Source organism: Mesitornis unicolor, unplaced genomic scaffold, assembly GCF_000695765.1.
Source record: "Mesitornis unicolor isolate BGI_N332 unplaced genomic scaffold, ASM69576v1 scaffold13488, whole genome shotgun sequence".
Taxonomy (NCBI): Eukaryota; Metazoa; Chordata; class Aves; order Mesitornithiformes; family Mesitornithidae; genus Mesitornis; species Mesitornis unicolor.
The window spans coordinates 49,605-72,646 of NW_010201261.1; the positions used below are offsets into that span (position 1 = coordinate 49,605).

Below are 23,042 nucleotides of genomic sequence, written 5' to 3' on the forward strand. Positions count from 1 at the left end.
CAGCTCACTGATGTGAAGTCCACAGCTGGGAATAAATGGAAGATCTCACAAATAGCAGTTATTTTCTTTTGCATCAGCTGCTGGGTCAGTGGACTACTTTCCACAGCTGCGAGTCCATTTCTAGAACTCACCATGGTATTGTTTTAGAGAAACAACACTGGCAAGTCAGACACAGAAGTTCAGCCAACGATCCGCAGGAAACCAAACCCTAGTTATGCACTTGGAGAGAGAGAGAGGGCACTTTTGGATTCTTCTTCACTGTGCTGGAGGCTGGTGGTGCAAGAGAGACTTTTCTTTAAGATGCAGCAAGGCAGTAGGAAAGATAGTGTTGAAATGTGGCAGTTTGGATCGCTCCTGGAGGTCACCACAACACAGTGTGTACCCTCATTTATGTATAGCAGGGGAGATGAAAAAGTGCATCTCTGCAATAGCAACTCTGCAATTGTCTTAATAAATAAAAGCCACTTTATGCAGTATATTGTTTATTGTGATCAACATCCAGCTCTGATCCTGGCTCTGTTTCTTTATGAAGTCAGGGCTATAACACAGACAGCCTTTCTTAATAACATGCAGTGTAGTTTTACTTCCTTATCTCTAGGATGCTATCCAGAAGCAAAGACACAAGTCTGAGATTCAGCCCTTGAGATAACCAGTATCTGATGACTGATGACTCCCTGTCCTGACTTCACCATGCCATGAGCCTCTCCCTGCAGAAACCCATTGCCTCCAACCTGCATACTATAATCACCAGGCTGCTGCACTTGAGTGAATCCCAGGTCTGGGATTTTTAAGGCTAAAATTCAAATTTTTCTGTTACTGGACTGACCGCAAGTTGCAAATACTGCTGAAGCCGCAGGTCAATCATCTTAAGAATATTATTTTGAGTAGATATTCTCCAAGCCAAAGGCATTTTTCCAGTTGGGAGAATAATAAAGGAGGGTGTGGAGGAAGAAGGTTATTACAGGTAAGAGAAAAATCATGTTGATAGGTGAACTGCAGTACAGAAATGCTTTAATGGCTTGAGAGAAGTGAGCTTAAGTCTAGTCTGGCCAGGTCTAAGACAGAGGTAACAAGTCCAGCTGGAGCCAAGTCAGCTGTATGCAAAGCTACTTGGGTGTCTGTATCTATACATCATACTCATTAAGAGTTTTGGGTGAGAAATAGCTCAGGCACAGAGTCAAGTCCCATCTTCATAGAATCATAGAATGATGTAATAGTTTGGGTTGGAAGGGACCTTAAAGCTCCCCCAGTCCAACCTTGTCATGGGCAAGGACACCTCCCACCAGACCTGGTTACTCAAAGCCCCGTCCAACCTGGCCTTGAACACTGCCAGGGAGGGGGCATCCACAGCTTCCCTGGGCAACCTGTGCCAGTGTCTCATCAGCCTCACAGTGAAGAATTTTTCCCCAATATCTAATCTAAATCTCCCTTCTTTCAGTTTGAAACCAGTACTCCTTGTTCTATCACTCCATGCCCTTCCCCACACTCCTCAGTATATGTACAAATTCAGGCAGCATTCACTTCTCACTTTAGGCAGCAATGAGTCAGGTAGTTTGAACTAGGCATGTAGGCCCTCTCTCTAGGTCCTGAATAGAGACAGACACCCCAAGAGATGATTCACCACTTCCTAAGATCAGATGAACCACCATTTGCAGGTGATGACCTCTTCATAAGGACATCTCCATTTCCAGCTTCTATGGTGAGTGAAAACTGAAGTGCCAAATGGAAGCAGGCTCATGTGTTTTTCTCACACTTTAAAAATGCTGAGGAAAACCGACGGATTACTTCCCTTCTTGTTGGCACAACAAAAGCAAGATGTCTTGAGGCAGCAGATTGACTCTCTCTTTTCTGAGTGCTACCAAAGCTCCCTCCCTCCTAATCACTGCTGTCTATTGAGCATTCAAGCCACTGTGCCAGAGCTATCGGCTGGTAAGTTGTTGGGGCAAAGAGCTAGTTCATCTGAAAGCACTAAGCCACTTAATGCTCCTGTCAATTACCCTGGCTATAAAGAAGACCCTGACCCCCACCAGCTGCATTACTGATGGAAATCCAACTATCACATGCCTACAGAGGTCTAATGACTGGCTAGCACGAACATCTGCTTATCCCTGCTCTTTGCTGACTGCTATATGAAGGCTCAACTCTGTGACTCAGCCTTACATTAAATAAAGACCCTAAACGATACAAGCTTTGCTTTATTATAAAGGAGGGGCGCGACTCAGCCTTACATTAAATAAAGATCCTAAAAGATACAAGCTTTGCTTTATTATAAAGGAGGGGGAACTGCTGGCTTATCTCTTTGCCATCATGATGAAACAATGGCACCAAAGTGGCTTCACGTGCAGTGACAGCAGTGAGAACAGAGCCAGCAAGAGCTTTCGTGTAGTCATTCTCCTGTAAGCCTGTGTCTGCTGTGGGGCAGTTAACACTCAAAGAACTGCACAGAACTAAACCCTGATCTGAAAAGAAATTGTGAGTGTGAACATCCCCATTCCAGTGGGAACCTCGAGGGCACCTGAGCCTTAGAGGACAAGAGAAAATGCACACTGTTACTTACATGTAGGAGGTCAGATGTGGCATTAAACCCATCTGAAATTGCTGTGGGAGGGATTTCCTAGAGGACCAGCAGTTCTCAAGGTCTTTGAACCCTGACAATTGAGATTTCTCATGGCCATAGCTTCAACAGCAGGGAAGCTTGATGGAAGGTATGTCATCTCCTGAGTGACACCTTCAACTCAAGTAATAACTAGCTAAGACTGGCTTTGGTGCATTGGATCCAATGGTGAGGGGACAGCAGAACAGACTGCCACATTGCATGAGCTGGTGGGCAGAGTTTAGGAATGTTCACTTTAACCGTGACATCTTCAGATGCAAACATGACATTTTTAGGGTCACAGAAGACCTCCCTGGCACTGATTTGAAAACCTCAATTTCACCTGCAAACAAGGAAGCTGCTCACATGCATTGGCCATCCGAGACAGACCAGGAATAAATGCTGGCTGTGGAGGCACAGTTTGGTCTGAAAGCAACCAGTAACAGCAGTTTCTGAAGGAGTTAATGTCAGAGTTTTCCACCATCATCCTGTACGTCCATCCAGATAGGGCAAAACAAAGGTAAAGCATTAAGCAGATGTCCAAGGGACTCCAGAGAGAACAGAGATGGAAGGCTGAGAGCTGAGGCATTTTATATTTGAAAACAAAAACCATCCCAAATTACTGGTTTCTAACACTTTTCTCTTTATTCCTGAAAGAGAAAGTTATTCAGAACATGTGTGGACATAAAGACAGGCAATCTTGGGTTGAAAGAACAAGGAAAGCTCTACAAGATAAAGAGAAAAAAGAAAAAAAAGCTTGCAGCCAAGCTTAAATACCAAAACAACAGCAGCCGCTGGTCCCACGAAGGCATAGAGAAGACCTCCTTCTAATGACAGCCAGCAGCTGGAAAATAGAGAAAAGAAAGTTACCCAGTGGCTAGCATCACTGACAGGCACAGGTGTTTGCTGCTTCTCTTTCCAGCTCATCTTGGCAGGTGATAGCCAATGGCAAAAAGTCACAGACTTTACAGCAAACATGTTTTGCTTCCTGTTTCTCCTGAACTGGCACGAAGGCTCCTTTGCCTGGGGGTCTGCCTGCAGAATAGGAATGCATGCAAAATTCATGATGGTGCTCTGTTTCACATCAAGTCCTGGAAGTAGTTGCATTACTTCAAGAGCAGTATGATGCTCTTGGCCTACTCACTCAGGCAAAAGAGTAGAAACATAGGAAACTGTCTCTCATTTGCTAATCACTCTGCCTGCCAGGGGCTCAGGTCTGAGAGTGGAGTATGTTTCTTCTCCCAGATCCTCCCTTGGAGCTTCCTGCCATAGGTAAATTTTGCAAGGTGGGAATTCACAGCACTCCCTAAGTGGATGCTCTTAAGGAATGAGCTGAATTTGAGGTGTGTGGTGTCTCTTTCAGAAACCATCTTGTTGCTTCTCTGTCACACCATGTAACTTGAGGGGGACTTCTTTCTCCAGTGACCATGTGGGGAATTTAGGCTCCTAAGTTGCCTGATGCCTATACAAATTGAGGGGGCTCTTCTGACTAAGTGCTGATGTATGTCTTAATGGTGCCTACCACAGAGCCAGTCACTCTTGATGACATTTCTAGTTATCAGAGGTCCAACCAGAAGAGTCCAGGATGAGGCATTTGCATTCAATCAGATTAATTACATCCTGAGCTCCATCAACTACCTTGACCAGATCTGTACCATCCAAGGAAGCAGCACACCTAACCCAAATGGAGACAACACTGAGGAGGTGAATCTCATCTCTCATGTAGACAGTATGAATATGCTTCAGGTATTCCCACCATGCTCCTACTGCACTATATGTTCACACGCAGATCTCACTGCACACTGACTTCCCCATACTGACAAACCTGGTGTAAAAAACCAAGCAAAGAGAGAGAGGGGGAAATCTCACCCCACTCCCTTCCTCAGAGCTGAACATCACAGACCGTCTGGATAGCCAACGGAGATTTTCAGGTTTGGCCATAAAGTCAGGAAAGAAACAGTTTTTCACTGTGAGAGTGATGAAGAAGTGGCAAAGGATGAGCAGGGGAACAGAATCATCAAATCATAGAATCATTTGGTTGGAAAAGACCTTTAAGATCATTGAGTCCAACCATAACTAACCCATGTCTCTAAGTACCTCATCCACCCATCTTTTAAATACCTCCATGGATGATGACTCCACAGCTTCCCTGGGCAACCTGTTCCAGTGCCTGATAATCCTTTCAGTGAAGAATTTGTTCCTCATATTCAATCTAAACCTCCCCTGGTGCAACTTGAGGCCATTTCCTCTCATCCCATCACTTGTTACTTGGGAGAAGAGATCGACCCTGCCTCGCTACCCACTTCTTTCAGGTAGGGGATAAGGTCTCCCCTCAACCTTCTCTATTTCAGACTAAACAATCCTAGTTTGCTCAGCAGCTCCCCATAATTCTTGTGCTCTAGACTCCTTGCTAGCTTCATTGCCCTTCTGTGGACTTGCTCCAGTGCCCAATTGTAGAGTTTCCATCGTTGGAGATGTTCAAAAGCGGTCTGGGCATGGTCCTGGGCAGCAAACTCTTGGTGGCACTGCTTGAGGGGTGGGGTGTTTGGACCAGATGGCCTCCAGAGATCCCTTCCCACCTCAACCAGTCTGTGACTCTGAAACAGCCATGAGCAGTTACAGCAGCAGTGCAGCTGAAATCTCCAGCTTTGTGGGGAATCCAGCAATTCATAACACGGTCACATAAACTAGGTGCTTCAGGGCAATAGTGGATATAAATCTACACTGTGTCAGCAACTCCATGGAAAGTCTGCATGCTTTGACATCGCAGTACCCTGGAGAAGACATGCGATGAAGTAATCCTGTTTCAACAGTAAACTACCGTGTCTTTACCACGGGGTAAGAGCAGGCAACCACAATGGAGCGAGGAGTTTCTCAAAGCTCTTAACCCAGCTAACCCTGCGGTAATTCAGTTATGTGCCTGTACTCTCAGCAATATGGTTTCATTCTACACCAGAAGCAAACCGATGCTGCCCTTGAGTCTCCCAGGAAGCAAAGCCTTCCTGGAAACAGTTCAGTTTTGCTGATCAGACTCATATGTTTTTGTATCAATTCTGACTTGCGAAAAATTTTATTTTTCTCACCCCAAAGCACAGAACATTTGGGAAAAGAAAAAAAAAATATTTCAAATTGAAAATTCAAAGCAGGACTTTTTTTTTTTCTCTGAGACTTGCATTTTGTTTATTTCTAAATTAAACCTGTGTCAATTTAATAAATTCTGATTTCTTCCTACAGCAAGTTGCTCCATCACAAACTGTCTAAGCAGCTGTAATAATAAAATGAATTATCAGCTGGGGCAGGAGGGAATAAGAATGAAGCTTTGGAGGGCTGCAATAACTGGAGGCCTTCTTGAATGCAAAGAGAGGAACGAGGGAGGGCTCCCAAATCCCAGTCCTTCCCCAGACTTTTTTCTCCAATGCTCCATCCTAATTTTGTGACCATTTTTCCCAGTGTCTCTTCCAAGTGACAGCTCAGCTGAAGAAAGGAACTAACAGTCCTGTGCTACAATTAGCGATGAGGACACGGTGTAACAAGGGCTTTTGTTCACGTCAGGTCCCTGAGAGCTCCTCTTCCCCTCTGAGCATCAGGCTTTCTGAAGGCAAGTTCACACATCACCAAGCACTGGTCCTTTATCCCTTCTGACTGCCTGACCTCCCTGCCACGGCATTTAATCGAAGCATTTCCAAGGCTGTCAGAGGTGGTGGCTGACAGCAAGGGAAGGGAAAGGGTGAAGTGATATCCGAGAAGAGGAACCGACAGCAAACTCCAGCAACACATTAGTTTAGCAGAGATGCTTTTAGCCTCCTGCCTACAAGGCACAGAAATATTTGCATTTCGCTAAGAGGTTTCCCCAGTACTTGCCAAGGGGACTTCACAGATCTCTTAAATAAAATTACCACTGGAAGGGAGTAAGTGAATGGTTTAACAATGCTTAGCAGCTCCAGACTACTGTTTCTAAGCAGTGCTTCCCCGATTGACAGAAGCTCTTGTGTTCAACACAAAAGACCTCTTTGCAAAACATCTGATCCTTTTGTGAATCTGCCACAGGAAAGCCATGAGATGGACGGCTTTTGTCTTGGTCCTGTGAAGAGCTGACTTCCATTGAGACTTTCTTGACTACACCTTAAAGCTCTGCCAGCAACAGGTCTCACCTTGACTGTGTGCAAAATTAAGCAGCCCCAGTGCAACAGCCAACATATTTGTATAACTAAGACTACAGCCAGGAATCAGAGCAGTCCTACCTGTGTTAATTTAGAGAATGATACAGAAGCTGCTCAGACACCTGTGTGTGGTAGAAGCACTGATGCAATGACACACAAGGACCCCTGGAAATCTGCTGTGTCTTGGCACTGCTCTCAGAAAACTTTTTGTGGACTCTCTTTCGGGGAAGGTGTTCCCAGCTACCTGTGGCACAACCTCAATTACTCAGTTCAAGCTTTAGGAGCAGTTTGTCAGGCTTTAGGGGTCCAGAGTCAGTCCCTGGTGTACCAGCTAAAAGGACAGTTATTATTCGGGCATTCACTCTAATACAAGGAGGGTCTTCTAGACCTCCATTATCTTTAAGACTTTCTTTGAGAGCGGAAGTACAGCATGTACCCTACCCCAGTAGCTCTCCAAACAACTGCAAAATCTCCTTCCAACTGCTGTTCAGATAAAAAAAAGGAAAAATCTTCTTGTGTCCTCCACCCCTCACTGTAGATGGAGAGTTCGTGGCGCTACAGAAGTGTCCCGAGAAATAAAGGTCTCTGTGTGAATGAGTGCTGCAGAATCGCCACTCAGAAATCAACAGAGACACAGTCCAAACCCTGCAGCACATATTCAATTTTTAATTTGAAAACAGAGACATGGCATGCATTTCACACACTGTCCCTTCCAACAGCTCTGCCTTGGGAGTCTCTAACACCAAGATTAGTGTTGCAATGCCTTCAACAGTTGCAGCTGTCCCCAGAATGCTCTCATGACCATGTCCCATAGACGGATGTCAAGTTTCCTTTTACCACTGTGAGTGGGATGAGAAAAAAACTGATGCTGAGTGTCAAATCTTGCGCTCAGCTAAATATCAGAGATCCGCTTTATCTTAATGCCCTCTCCACAAGAAAACCAACAGGTGCTAATATACTGGTGTGTTAGGATCCAGAAACTGCAGGGTTGGAAGAAGCTTTGAAAGACACTTTGAAGTCCCTTGTGGTTTATCACATCAGCTCTTGTCCCCTGCTTCACAGGGAGGGAAGTCTTGTGGCCAATGTCTTTCCTTCCTTCTGCAAGACGGCAACATTATGCCTTGAAAGTCTGCTGCTGCCCATTTGAAATACCCTGTACATGCCCTGTGCTAACTGGACACAAAGCTAAAACAGCTCCTGAGCTCCAGCTCAAAGCTTTGCAACCACCTCACACATTTCTGCAATGGCCAGAAAGCATCAAACATCCTGGGACAAGCTTCAATCCAAGTCGATATTCTGTTTATATGTCTTCAGCATTAGACAGTGTTAAAACTAGGTCTGAACAACACCAGCTTTTGGAGTTCAGCTCTGAAATTACTGCTGTGTAACACTGACTTTTCTTTAGAGGAGAGGTAAAACCAAGGGTCTCCCCACACATCGATGTAAGAGAGCTTTTATGCCTTTTGAGCAGGAAACCAGGGATAAGTGTGAATGCACTGCAGTCTGTTGGGGCATCCTGCCTAGCTTGGTCCACAGGAATGCTTGTTTCCTGTTCTGTAATGTACCAATGTGCAAATGCAACTCCCGCTACAGCAATGCTCAGCATCATGAACTCACCATGCTATCCTGGCGCAGCAGTGTGCTCAACCAGCACCTGTGCTGCTTGGGGCAGAGATGCTGGCTTGACTGTAAGTTTGCTCTGTTTATCTCTGGCTGTTGGCAAAGCCAACAGCAGGAGTTGTAACAAGATTAGGACTGTGTGGTGGGCTCTGTGTGGACTGGACTGCAGCGTGGAAAGGGATGACACGAGGACTGAACTGGACTTGCTGGAATGCAAAGTTCCCCTGCTGTTTTGATGACAAGCACCTTGACAGCAGAGCTGGGAAATGGTCACTCAGACTGTGGCTTCTGCTGGAACCTTTGGATGACCTGCCATCCCCCAGGCAGCATCCAGCCCTTGGATACAAGCAGCAAGAAAGACTAAAGGGCTGAAAGAGTCAGAGGATTAGCAGCAAAGGGAGGAGAGCCTGTGCCGTTTAGCAACCCCTGGGAACGATGGAAGGTCAACGCAGCCTGTTGGCCACCTCACTGAAGTGCCAGTCTGAGAGCAAAGCAGGAGTCCAGCAGGTTTTGTCAAGCGTTGATACCCTTTTGGCTGCAGTCTGGGAGGGCTTTGCTCTGGAGCAGGAAGATGTTGGCACAGAGCAATCCAGTGCAGTGAAATAGGGTGTATTTTCCTGCACATTCCTCCGTTCTGCCTCCCAGGCTCTTTGTTTGTGGTCAACATTGGCTGCAAAACTCTGTGGTGGCCCTTAAGCTTTAATGGAGAAGGAGCTACTGAGCTTTTTGCACCAATTCCCACAAGTCTTTGAACTTTTGTGGACTTACATGAAGGAAAGCCCCAGAAACAGCAAACCCCCAGGAAAGCTGAAGGAGATTTGGGATCTCAGTGTCACTTGTGAAAGCCAGGCTGAGTGTGTCCTCTTCTGAGTCATACAACAAGGACTGGATCCCTCTCTACCAGGACACATTGAAGACAAGTCACCTTGAGCTGGGGCAGGCAGGTCAGGATAGGTACAGCCAATGCATCCCAATGCCAGCACAGGCTTCAGGAATTGTATCTATGGATTTGCTTTTGACAAACCTGGCTTCCTGAGCCCTCAGCGTTGTACAGTAATTCAGACTGCAAAGCAAACGGAGGATGACATTGTGCTCTTTTAATACTCTCCTCCACTCAAAACGTAAACCCTGGACCATTTGGTCATGGGTGTGCAGAGTATGGTGGGAACTGAGAAAGAGCAAGGATTCCACATGACATTTTATCAATGGATCCATCAAGCCATCAGCTGTTCATGGCCACATCTCCAGCTATTGTCTTAAACACTGTGCATGTGGCATGCAAACCACTGGCCGGGAAGGGTTGTGATAGAGAAGTGCCTGAATTATCGCTACATGAAATATTATCCATTGGCTGCCACTATGCATAAAATTTCAAAACTATAATTTTCACAACACAGTGAAAAAATAACACTTTCCTTTTTTTTTTTTAAGCTGTACTAATGTTCAGCTTTAAGTGACTCCAGTGTTGCCTTAATGTAATTTTTACCTCTGTGCAGTCTTATTCCATTATTTTTACCCTGCCTTCTTTCCCCCATTACATATAAATAAAAGTTTCCTAAAGGCAAATCCTGTGGAATTTGGAAAACAGGCAAATTCAGATTGCTCTCAGAAAGTTGATTTGAAAAACTCATGCTCATTCTGGTGCCTGAAACTGAGCCGAGCTATTTTGAAAACCTGAGACCAATGAAACAAATCATTAAATAGATGAACACTAAAGCTATTTTTAATTTTTAAACAACCTAAACTTTAAATATTCTGCATTTCCCTCTAAAAAAATAAATTTAAAAAATCTCTAAGAAGCAAGTACTTAGATCAAAGTGATGTCATTTATGCAACAGCCAAATCTAACTAGTCCCTATGAACTTGTTTTTAAAGGAATACACAATCCACCTTGGCCAGCTGATGGCTTGAGGAGGCAGGGTGGCTCTCCCGTCATCCCTGATACCCTCTGCCATGGGCAGCACACCAGAATTTAGGTCCTGTCCTGGCTCCTGCGGGTCAATGACTTGATTTTGACAAAAAGGTTGGAGGGTGAGATAGGAAGAAGAAAGAAGAGCCCCTTTACTCACTAGTTCACGGTGCCGTACCCCTTGGCTTTAGTAAATCCCACAGAAATGGCAACCACCAAGGCAGGGAGCCCTACGGAAATGAAACAAGAGAAAATTGGTCATTTAAACATATGTGCAGGTCTTCTTCCACTCAATCGCATTACATACCCCATTCTTTCCAATGTTATACTAGCACCATCTGTCCCAGCCTGCGTCTTCGGCAGAGACTGAATTCAGGACCTTCAGAGCCAAAATCATGAACCCTTGTTACCTCTGCTAATGAAGTAAATGCCATCAGCTGTAATCAGCTCATATCCTGCTGTGGTCTCAGCAGTTGTGTGGGGACTGACAGTACATGCAGGTGCATAAAATATACTTCTTTTATTCTTAGGTACACAGGCTGGCCAGGAAGATATAAGCGTGTCTCTTGAAGACGGAATATTCAGCCACAACCCAACTCAAAGAAGTTATCAATGAGGAGATTAAGGGCTATGTTTGCTCCTAACATAATGAATGATGAACAACACAGGTTCAAACCCTGCCCCAAATGAGACAGAAAACGGAAACTGAGTTTCCCCTATCCCAAACAGGTATCCTACATGCTGGGCCATGATCTATAACAGAGCAGGTCCCTCTGAAGAACAATGGAAAAGACCATCCTAACAGCAGATCTTTCTGCAAACCAGGATATTTCTTCCCTTGCTCCCTTTTTGTGTCCAAAAGTGGAATAAACTAAGAGTAACCAGCTGCCCTTGAGAAGACACACTTCATTCTGAGTCTTGCAAAGGATGAGCAACAGCCTGCCGCTGGGATGCTACAGTGTGCAAAGCACAATTTATCTTGAGAGCAACATGAGCTAACGGGACCAGCACAGAATGTCATTTCAGGTGCAGCTATGTCCTTGATCTTATTGCCAGAATCTCTCATAAAATAAGAATGAGGAGCATAAAGAAAATCTGCTCTTTATTGTGCAACCCTCTGGTTATTGACCTAAAACTCATAAAAAGTTCTGAAATTGTTGGATCCTTGAATGTCTAGGCATAATCAGAACTAGCAAAAGACATTACATCTTGCTAATAGTTTTCTGATCCTTCTTATCCCAGCCTCAAGGGTCTATGGAGAAGATTGTGTATTTTTCTGGTTCACTAGTTCCAGCTTAGCTTTCCCCTTTCCCTAAAGTAATGCCTAGATATCGGTTAGAAACATCTGATTCTTCAGCTACGAAGGTCTCCACATAGCTTTTTATAGCGCTTCTCTTTGTGACATGAACTAAGCTGTCTCAATGCTAAAGATGGGCAAATCCCATTAAGAATTAGCAGGATCAGTAGCCAGCTAGGATTAGTGCTTCTTGACAAGACCCTAATTCGTGTGCTGGAGAGGTCACACCAGGTGGCTGCAGAAGATGCTGTAGTTCAGAGGGGTGTACGGACACAGCATCCAAACTATAAACTTGCTGGCAGGGTGGCCACTCGGCAATACAAATCATCACAAGACTGATTAATAATGAGGGTTTGCAGCCAGCTGGGAGGTGTAAGACCAAGTTGGCTGGAATATACAGCATTTAAGAGTTATCATAAAGGGAAGTGTTCATCTTCCCATATGAGATGCGCAAGCACAGCTCACATTAGATTAGTCCAAAACTAACAGGCTGTAGATTTAAATGATGTATCTTCTTTTTTGGTTTTGTTTTTTCAAATATTTTTTCCTTTTTTTTTTTTTCTCCTTTTTTTCTTTCTCTTGACTATTGCTCTTCTTGCTGAGCCTCCTTCACACCTCATCTGGATAGATCCTGGGTGCATAGTCACCATGAAGCCATCAATATGGCATCCCGTGGCAAGCACACCAAGAAACCACATGTGAAAGGACTTTTTCAAGAGTATAGCTTGATGCCAGAGGCCCTGTGAAAGAGGAAAGTTGGCTAAGACTCCACCAAAAATAGCAACTTGTTCTTCGCAAAGTGCTTCGCTTAGACGTGATAATTATGCAGAAATCCAGACTAAGGCTGTGAACTTGTCAGCTGCAGGGACTGGTTTGTACCGAACCTGGGCAGGAGCCCCAGCTTGTGCTGGAAATGGAGTTTTAGGAGCAGCATTCACCAAAAATGGTAGCTATGCTATGGTAGCTAAGCCAAAGAGCATCATAACGAGGGGGGCTGTACTCCTCCACCTGTCTAATCACAACTGAAAACATGAAAACTTTTAGCCTATTTTTTGATTATTTGTAAGAAAGTTATTCCAAACTGGTCTGTTCCACCTATTGTGTGTGGTTTGCATCAGCCTTCTAGGCAGTCACTCACGCTATACAGTCACTGTCAAGGCTTTGGGGGCTTTCTGCAGAAAATTCACAATTCCGAATAAATGCATCAGAAACCTGCTTCAAAGAGTTTTGTACAGCCAGGCCAGAGGAGAATCAGGTCATGCGTTCATGGTGTACCAGTAGAAAAGGTTGTTTGCTAATAAACACCAAAAGCCATAACTGTGATGAACAACTGAAGACCCATTAAGAGCCTAAGCTATGGTAGCATTAAAAATCCAGTTGTGGAAACTATGACACGGTCACAAAAGAACTGAAAAAATTATTTCTTCTTTACTGGGTCTAAATATGATGACTGAATTGTTTCTAGGGAACAGTTTGTCTGTTCTAAATAATAATAGGAAAAAAAATCTACTTGCTAAAAACTCTTCTCTGGAAAGGCAAAGCTGCATATCCAAGAGAACAAAAAAACACAGGGAATAAACCTCATGGCTGATGAAAACCACTGTAGCCTCAATGAGCTACAGCTGAAAACAGCTGAGAACTTGGCAAAGACAGACGTCTAGAACAAGGGCTTAGAGAAATGTTAATACACAAAGGGGGAAAAGGGGGAGAATCAGCCCATGACAAAGTGAATTGTGCTAATTATTTCAGATTATGCTCTTTAAAACATATTTTCGGCTTCTTTCCTCTTAGAAGTGCCATTAATCCCAGCTCTGCAGCTGAAGTCTAGCAGGATGCTAAATATCAGAAATTCCCTTGCTGCCTTAGTAGGCGAGACTGTTCTTCATTTCTTGTCCTAACCTATTCCAAATGGCTATTATGCATCATTTATCAGCCACTGCATCCTTTCTCAGAGATAACTACATTTTACTAGCAGTGCAAATTATGCTTCTACACATGTAGGGTGGGGTTTTTTTTTAAATCTGTACAGACTACAGATGTGAAAGTCGCTCTTCCAGAATTCCCTTGGCTAACACGCCCATCTGTCCTAGCTTTTACATATCAGAAAAAAATCCCTTTTTATTACCTAGAAAAGCTATTAGTCTGTTGCATTCCCTGATGTTCCTTGAGTCACAGAGTGTCTGTGTATAAACATATGCATGAACACACATGGGTGCATGCAGCTTGTGCTTTGCAATATGTGGCTACGCTCCTGCTACACACAAACACTATATTTCAATACCACAATTTATTTTCTTCTGCAAGCAAAAGCTAGGAGCGAAGACTTAAAGGGATGCAGGTGCTGGAACGAGGATGGCTCTTGACGTGCCAGACTAAATCACATCAGGGCACTTCGTAAGCATTAGAAATATCTTGCCTGGGGTGAAATGCTAGACTTCAGTAGTAAAATGAGACACTAATACAGCTCAGACACATAGTGTTTTCTCTCTCCCTTTCTCTTTTTTTGCCTGCTCACTTTTGAGCAACTTTTTGTTCAGTTGCTCCTTTCAAACACACGCTTGTTATTGCTTTGAAAGCCCGGGTTATGGGTTTGTGTTTGTTTTCTAGTACAGAATGCATCATTTAAGGCTAATAAATTAAACATACGGAAGAGGCAGAGGGAGAAAAATTAGTTGCAAGCATCTACACCAGTGTGATAGTTTATTTGTCTACGAAAGGCCCTGCTGCCATGGAGACGGGATTTCAGAGCTTGCTTCACTCCAGGTTGTACATGGAAGGAGACAGCGAGAGAGAAAAGGAGAAAGCAAGAGAGACTCAAACCTAGGAGAAACCACCCCCAGCACACCCTTTGACAACACTACATCTCTCAACTCATCTATTTTGTATGACTCTTGGGTGCACAGGGCAGCAGGCAGGACTTATGGCTCTTAACCATCTCAACTGTTCTTCGTAGATTCATAGGATGGTTTGGGTTGGAAGGGACCTTGAAGATTATCTAGTCCCAATCTCCTGCCATGGCCAGGGACACTTCTCACTAGACCAGGTTGCTGAAGGCCCCAAAAAAACCCAAAAGGGTTGCAAGGACCCTCTGCCAATCCTTCTGCAGAGTATCAGCCCCTTTTGTAGCCCAGACCCTCTCTGCTCCACATCCCAGATCCTCACCCCATCCGAGACACAAGAAGCGCTTGCGGATGATGCGGTTCCGTAACCGGCCCGTCACGGCCATGTAGGACTGCCAAGCCTCGGTCAGCACCCAGCAGAAAGAGGAGAGGAAGAAGAAGTGCAAGAAAGCTGCCACCAGCGTGCATATCACCTGGAGAGAGGAGGAAAGGAGGACACGTGAGAGGAGCAGCAGGTAGAAAGAGCAACGTGTAGGAGAGCAGAAGGTATGAGGAGATACTTCCAAACCGGGCTCTGGAAGGCAAAGTCATGGAGATCAGGATGTGAAAAGATAACTTAGGAGGAGGCAGTGCCCCCCAAAAGCTTTGACCTGGCAAAGAACCAAAGGGTTTGCTTCAAATTTAAGTGCTGCCTGGAAATTGGCTGCTCTTAAACATGAGCTCTAAAATAATCCCATGGTTAACCTTTTTGTTTAAGTCTGAGCACGCATCCCATTCCGGTGCTTTCTTGGCTTCAGCAAGATTTATATGTATAGATATAAAAATATAATTGTTTATTTATTTATTTATTTATGTATTTATTTTCTGAATTATCAAAACCATTGCCATGATCCTTTCAGGGAAGACGGAGCAGTTAGTAAGCCGTCCGATAATCTCAGCTCAAAAGGTTTGCAAAGCACCCTGTCGTTGGCAGCCGAGCCCCAGAAATGAAATCAGAGGAAGGCAATTTAGTTGGTGTTTCTGCCAGGGAAGGATCGCTGGAAAGGGTTAAGCTGTGAGAGCTGAGTGAAACCACGGCTGCCAGGGGCTGGTAAGGACTGCAAACATGAGTGGTGTGTAGTTATCCAAGAGCATATAACTACTAGCAGACAGGGGAAAAAAAGAAATTAAAAAAAAAAAGAAACTACATTAGAAGGAATTTCATAATGGTGAGCTCTGCTACTCGGTGGGGAAATCTCTCAAGGGAAATGCGCGGAGCTTAAGCCATTTAAAATTGAACTGGGGAAAGCACTAGCAAATGCATTATGAAGAACAATCGTGTAGTGCCAGGGAGATGGACTGGAAAGCTGACAAGCTCGTCTTTGTTTTTAACTCAGCAAGGCCAAATCTTTCACTGGTGCAAATTGGTGCCGCTCTGTTTAACTCTGCCAGAGCTGTGCTTAATTTCCACCATCTGTGAGTTGGAAGCCGTGAATCAATGTACTCAAGAAGAAAATGATGGAGAGGAAGTCCAGTGGCTCCCAAAGAGAACGGACAGCAAATATTTTAAAAGTGACTCTGAATGAAAAAAATGGCTTAAGGCATTCAGGGCTGGGGGAGGGGGATGCTTATAATGGGGAATTTCTCTGCATTGAGTTATATCAGGAAACATAGACTGTGGGTTTACGGTCAATGAACCTTCCTCTTTTTTCATCCACCAGCATCTTTTAACACAGAGCTCTCAGGCACGGAGTGTCTTTTATCATGATTTTATCGGATTGCTCTCGATTCATACACTGGCACAAACCAACGTTATCAGAGGTTGTGAATAAAAGTAAGACTGCGTGTTCTTTGAGATAGGAACTTTCTTTTTATTCTGTATTTACATTTGACACCAAAACCCCTGGTATTCTGCCTATAAATGGATTCTGGATGACAGCTCAGTACAACTAACACAGCTCAATATGATAATTTGAAGTAATTTTCAAATTTTGAAAGAATTTTAAAAAGGTTAGTTTCTACTCACCAGCTTATAGCCCTACATAAAACAGTTACAAACACAGGATGCTTTCAGGAATGTATTTTAAGACATAGATATTTTAGAACTTTTTTTTTTTGGCTAATATCTGATACAACACTGTTTATTTTACCATTCTGACTTTGTTCTGCCCAGTTCGCCACCAGTTTGTAAAGTGAAAGAAAAAAACCTTTGCTTTCCAATTTTACACCAGAGAGATACATTTTCTGGGTGTTTTTTTCTCAATTAGGTAGTTTTGATAAAAAAAAGGGAAGGAGAGGAGAAAATGGGAGCACAACAGAAATTTGCACATCTCAGCTGGGAAAATATAAACCCAATCCCTTAACTGAAATCAGGCTGTCAACTTGGCCAGCTGATGGGCAGACACATATTTGCTTCTGCTACCTCTGCTGCAGGTTTTTCTTTCCTTGTAAGGACAAACAAAATCTCCATGAAGGCCTAAGCGCAGAGATATGATGTCCCAAACTGATGCAGAGAGATCTAGCAGAGCTTGTGAGTCTCTCAACGCCATTAGCCCTTGTTTTCCTTTAAGAGGAGAAATCTGTTTCCTTGCAGCACGTAGCAATGCCTTTAAGATATGGCCAGTTCATGCAGCATTCATTTCTTTTGTATCATGGTATTGCTGAGCGTAATTTTTCAGCCCTTTCCCAGGCCTTTCATCTTCAAAAAGCTTAGCAAATCCAGGCGTGGAGTCTTGCCTTTGAGGTTACGCAGATGAAATCAAGGGAGAATTTGGGATTTCCAGAGAAAGTAATACCATATAAATTCTCCCAGAGTAACTGCAATTATAAATCAATCACCAGCATTTTAAGATACTTCATTATCAATAACTGAATGAGAATAAAATCCTAATTTATACTCCTTTGGTCTCTTCTCTGTATAGTTTTCTTTCTCTGTTCCCTGCCAGATACTGTTTACTAGATGGCTGAGCGGAAATCCAAGAATAACCTTTCTATTTATGGTGTTTCATGCATATGTATGTGCAAAGAGCTAATGTGCCTCATGCAATCGCAGCCGGGAGCTTCAAATCTCCACTAACAGCTCTGACAGCGAAAAACCAGTGTGATGTGAGAAAAACCATGAGGGAGAACCTGGGCTCACAACTGAGCTCTGAAAGGGATGGGAGAGGATGAAGACATCCCCCTCCTGTACTGGAGTGAAGAAGGCCAACCAAAGAGGAGGTCCAGCCAAGGTTTGCCATGGCGAGCATCCCTCAGTATTCCTCTATATGGAAAGAAGCTCCTAGCACACACTTGGGGTTGCAGACAATGCACCCAGGCAGGGAAAGCGAGAGCTTAGCTCAGCTTTTCTTCACCTCTTGCCCTGAGAAAACCATGCTGGCCACGAAAGAAAGTTCTGCTTTGAGAAGTTAATTTCTGAAGGGCACTTGTTTAACAGGAGCAGGGCTGGCTGGCTGCATCTCTCCACACTTCTCCACACACATACGACTCCAGCAGCTGTAAAGCTCTCCCTAAAACACAACCCAGTCCTAACCTGAAGGGCCCTCCATTGAAATGAGTCTCTGTGATTCAATAAAACCCTGGGGCTTCTCCGCAAAAATGCCCCCAAAAGTGACAGCATGCTCTGGCTGCCAAAGTAGATGCTCGAAAAAAAACCTGGCCGGTCACTGGTTACTGTTAATTAAAAACTAAATTTTGACTTCTGATTGCGACTTTGGCAGAAGGAGTAGTGGAGAACATTTCTTGCCTCGCTTTTCTGCTTCATAGAGTTAGGATGGTTGGAGCACTTAGGGAGACAGGAACATGTACAACAGGAAAATACTACTGATGAGCAGTGATTTGTTATGCCAGAGTCCAGTGGGGAAACTGAAAGTACTTTAGCTGGAGAAAAGCCATCCAGGCAACACACACCTCTCCAGCTGGGTCTGTAACGTGGGATATACGTGCATGTGGCTTGAAAATGCACCTTATGTCTTTACTGCTTGAGTCACACTGTGATCTGCGTACGTGCATGTGGCTTGAAAATCCACCTTACGTCTTTACTGCTTGAGTCACACTGTGATCTGCAGTGAGACCCTCGCATCCCCCAGCTCTGCAGCGTGCACAGTGTGTCTAGAAACACATCCTGCCCTAAAAAAGGTGTTTCTTGTGGCTATGTTTCCTAACATCTGCCAAACGCTTTAAGCTCAGAGTATAAAAGTTGCTGGAGAAATAAATGTAAAGCTGAGATGTTGGATTTTCTTTTAAAGCCTTTTCTCAATCTGTCTTTCTTTATATTTTTGGAAAATAAAATGGTAAAAGCCTTGCAAATAACCATGTTTCTTCACTGTGCCATGTGCCAGCTACTCTAGGCAGATACACAAAAATATCACATTGGTTTTAATCAAAGCCCTGAGGATGCTGACAAATTATCAAAGAGAGAGCGAGAGAGAAAATTGAAATCTGCCATTTAATCGTGTCTTTGACATGTCGCTAATTAACAGATGGAGGAAAAATGAGGAAGCGCTGCCTGAATGGAACATTTTGGTGCTAAATCAGGGGAAAAGCAAACAAACAAACAAAGCCCCAACTGATCTCCTACCTTATTCCGGGTCTGGGTCTGTCCGATCAGGATGAGAGCGTTGGAGGAAATGATGGATAGGCAGAAGTTGATAAGAATGACAGAGCGCTCTGAGCGAATATACCTGCAGCAAGAGAAGAGAGGGAGGGAGATCTACCCTGTTACAACTTGCGTTAAGTTACCTCTGAAAAGAATCAACCAGATGCAGGTTGCACTGGGCTAGGCTCTACAGAAGGCCATGGTAAGAGATTGCCCATTTTCTGCTGATCTTATATGTTAAACAGGCAAAGAACAAGGGGGAAATGGAGAGGGAGAGCTTGGGTGTAGTGCTCAGCCCACAGATCTCTCCATCCTCTCCCATCAAGGCTGGAGTTACGAGCATGAGTCAACAAACTAAGGGCCAGCCTGGTCCCTAGTCTGAGCCGCTCCTAAACAGTAGAGTGCTGCAAGTCTTCTTCAGCTCTGCTTACTTGAAAGGGTACTTGGAAAGGAGTTTAAAAGAAAACATACAGGCAACACATGGAAAGATTCCCAAATAAGAAGAGCCACAGGCATGCTGGTGATGAAAGCAGATTACGAATGCATGCACCTTCACAAAAAACTATCTGTGATCCAGCATTCCCCTCTGTTTAACCTAACAACCTGTCCTGAATTGAGAAATATTTGTGGCTTTTTTTCCCCCCAGACGGAGAGGTTTAACACTTATAAAATCTAGGCCAAATACATAACTGCAGCTGTGGGTCTGGGACCTTAGGGATCCAAGTTAGGGAGCTGTTGCCTTCAGCACCTTGCAGGAGCAAGATATTTGTCATTTCTGATTTGCAAAGTGCAGCACAGCACCAACTTGCTGCTGAGGTACGTGCACGACAATTAATTCAAATCACTGACTATGGAGGAAAATTTCTTTGAAGGCACTTTTATGTACCTAATAAAATTAAAAGAGAATTGCAAATGCACATGTGTTCAAGGATTGACTCAGGACCTGACCACACCAACACTCATACACGTGAATAATCTCAGTGACTTGGCAAGTGACCTGCCTGAATACCAGATGAGCGAGTAGATGCTGCCACTTATATAAATTAGAAACAGATCTATTAATCAACCATCTCATCCCTGGAGGTTAATGCAGGATTATTTCCTATATTCTAGCACATGAACTATTTATATTGGGAATTTAATTTCATTAACTGATTTTAGCAAGGGTGAGTTGGTCGTGCCTTGGCTGTAGAGTTTTGTGCTTCTGACTACGTGGGCAGGATGTGTTTACTGCACATGTATGTTCTGTCAAGGGTAAATCGGCACTTTAGACCTACTGAAGGCTGCAAAACTTTGATTTTAACTTCTGTCTGAGTTTTACCTTCTGATAAACACGAACCTTGAGGATATGCTTTCCTGGATACCAAAACCTCGCTGATGCAAAGTAGCCTGAACTTAGACTGAGTCTATTGGAAATCTGGTTTATAGGTAGTTCTCCCTGAAGCTCACCCAACCCCATAACAGGCTACAAAATTCAGGCTTTAACTCAGCTAGAAACTGGGTTGCCTGCCTGCAAAATTAGCATTTGTTTCCTTTGATGGCCAGTCTGACCTCAAATATTGTTGTTTCATTTGGCTCAATACAAAGCTGTGCATCACCTGGATCCTATTCCATTTCTGGCTGGAGAATGCCAATCAATCAATCAATCAATCTATGCTTTGATTTTGTGAAGCAAAACATCAAGTCTCCAGTCAGCAGCTTCTAGAGGATAGAAAGTGAGATTTGGACTCTGTCTTGATGGGAATAGTATGCAGTAAGTCTGTAAAGCAACACTACGATCCAACTGGCATTAGTGTGCACTTTGAAAGTTTCCTCTGGTCAAAAAAAGGTAATAAATGAGTTGACCGTAAGTATAGTCTGAATGTGAATGTAAGGGAAGATGATCCAGCTGTCTTCAGACTATTTCCTCCCTTAAACAAGCCTCTCTTTTTTCCACGCTTCCTTTAATGCACCAAGGGTCTATCCTTTTGCCCAGATCCCCAAACCTCTAAAAAGAAAGATGTGCGATGGCAACTTGTAGAATCACAGAATGAGAATAATTTAGGTTGGGGGAAAATCTCTCAAGTTCCCAGTACAATTCTTTGCCACAAAAAATGGCTAATTTCAAAGTCAGATCAGGTTTCTCAGGAATTTGTCCAATCAAGTTCTGAAATCACCAAGAACAGACATGCCACTTCTCTTGGATGACTTGTTACAGCGCTTAACTGCTGTCACAGTGAAGGATTATTTTTCCTTATATCCAGCTGGATTTTTTTCCTGCTGCAGCTGATGCCTCTAGACCTTTCCATGTGTACTTCTTCAAGCTGTTTGACTTCTCCTTAATAGCCTCCTCTTCTCCAAACTAACCAACCCTTGTTCCCCTTCTTTCCTTTTACATCATGTTCTCCAGCCTCCTAACCATCCACTGGACTTGCTTCAATGCGCTGACATCTCTTGTGTCCAATATTGGGCACATTTTTCCAGGTGTGGCCTCAAGAGTGGCAAGCAGTGGGGAATAATAAATTCCCTTGACCTGTTGGCTATATTCTTACCTATATAGCCCAATACAATCTAGGCCTTCACTGCTGCAAGGGTGCACTCTGATTCATTTCCAAATCATTGCCAACTAGGACCTGCAGAGCCTCCCCAGTGGAGGCATTGCCAAACCAGTCAGAACCCAGCTCAACCTACTCCATACATTTATTTTGTCCCAGGTGCAGGACTGTTCATGTGTCTTTGTTGTACCATTTCTCCATTTTGCTGAGGTCCTTCTCAATGGCAGTGCTGCTTTCCAGCATATCAGTCACTCCTCCCAATCTGGCATCACCCACAAACCTCCTAAAGGTGCATTTTGTCTTATAATCGAGGTTGTTAAAGAAGACATTAAAAAAAATGGCCCTTGTATGTACCGCTGTCAGGTGCAACTAGTAACATGCTTAGGCTTCAAACCTTTGACCATTACCCTTTAAGCCTGCATGAACTCAGTCCAGCTCTTAAGAACAACCAATCCAGTGCACAGTTCCCTAATCTGGATACAAAGATCCCACGGGAGACTTTGGTAATCTCAAAACATACACCACCTACTTCTCTTCACTGTCCATGCAACCAGTCATCCCATCACAAAAGGGAAATAGGTCAGCCAGGCATAATCTGCCCTTGATAAACGTGTGCTACCTATTCCCAGTTGGATTCTTGTCCAACATTTTGCCTGGAATTATCCTTTATAATTACTTGAGCCTTAATCTTCTGGCCAAAGAAGTCAGAAACTCATAGCAGAGGGAGAAAAAACACAGACCTTGATGGGTTTTGCCAGAGGAAACTCCAGCAAAGGCAGAACTACTCCAGGGGTGCTGTCTCGCTACTCCTTGGCTGATTCATGAACTCTGCCTACTCATCAAAATATGCTGTGCCCAGTCACCAAAGCAGGGGAGAAAACTCTCACTGCAAATTTAGGGAACTTCTGCTCTGGCCTGGGTCTTGCAGTATGTGGGGAAACCCTGCACAAACTGAGACAGATGGAGAAGGTGGAAAACCCCCTAAGTCTGTCTCTCTGTCCCCATTATGCTTCTTTCCACTCTGCAAACACTGAGTCACTCTTGCTTGCTCACTGTGCGTACACACATCCTTCTCCGCGCCGTCACTTACTCATTCCTGCTACCTCCCACCAGGCCACCGAGTGTCTCAGCATCTCCGGCAAAGGCACAGCTCCTGGGTTTAAAGCAAGTTTTAAAAGCCCCTTGAGAGCTCATTGACAACCACTAAATCAATCCTCAGGCTTCAATAGGCAGGGAGCGAGAAAAGCTCGCACTGATGTTTCAGCAATACAGTGTTCACCCAGCTGCCACCAGTGAAAAAGGTCTGCCGTGTCCCACATGCTGATGGGTTGGTGGAAGAGCTATTCGATAGCAAGCATTGATCCCCGTGCTATGGAAAGGTCACTGAATTCAGAGGCTGTTGAACTGCAATGAATTCAGGGATGGAAAACACATTGGGACACTGCTGAAACACCACGGTGTCAAGGAGCTGTTGAAAGGAGCGGTACAAACCAAAGCTTAGTAGAAACACCTT

General features: G+C 44.1%; 1 protein-coding gene across 1 annotated transcript in view; it reads right to left on the reverse strand.

The window, feature by feature from the left end:
• Positions 1 to 23,042, reverse strand: part of LOC104545002 (brain-specific angiogenesis inhibitor 1-like) — a gene marked incomplete at its 5' end in the record, with an annotated part of 63,936 nt that overhangs the window by 37,747 nt on the left and 3,147 nt on the right. The window contains 4 exons of the mRNA XM_010190019.1: positions 3,371 to 3,437; positions 10,443 to 10,512; positions 14,742 to 14,892; positions 18,978 to 19,080. Coding sequence (XP_010188321.1) covers positions 3,371 to 3,437; positions 10,443 to 10,512; positions 14,742 to 14,892; positions 18,978 to 19,080 — 391 coding nt within the window. The remainder of the gene's footprint in view (positions 1 to 3,370; positions 3,438 to 10,442; positions 10,513 to 14,741; positions 14,893 to 18,977; positions 19,081 to 23,042) is intronic.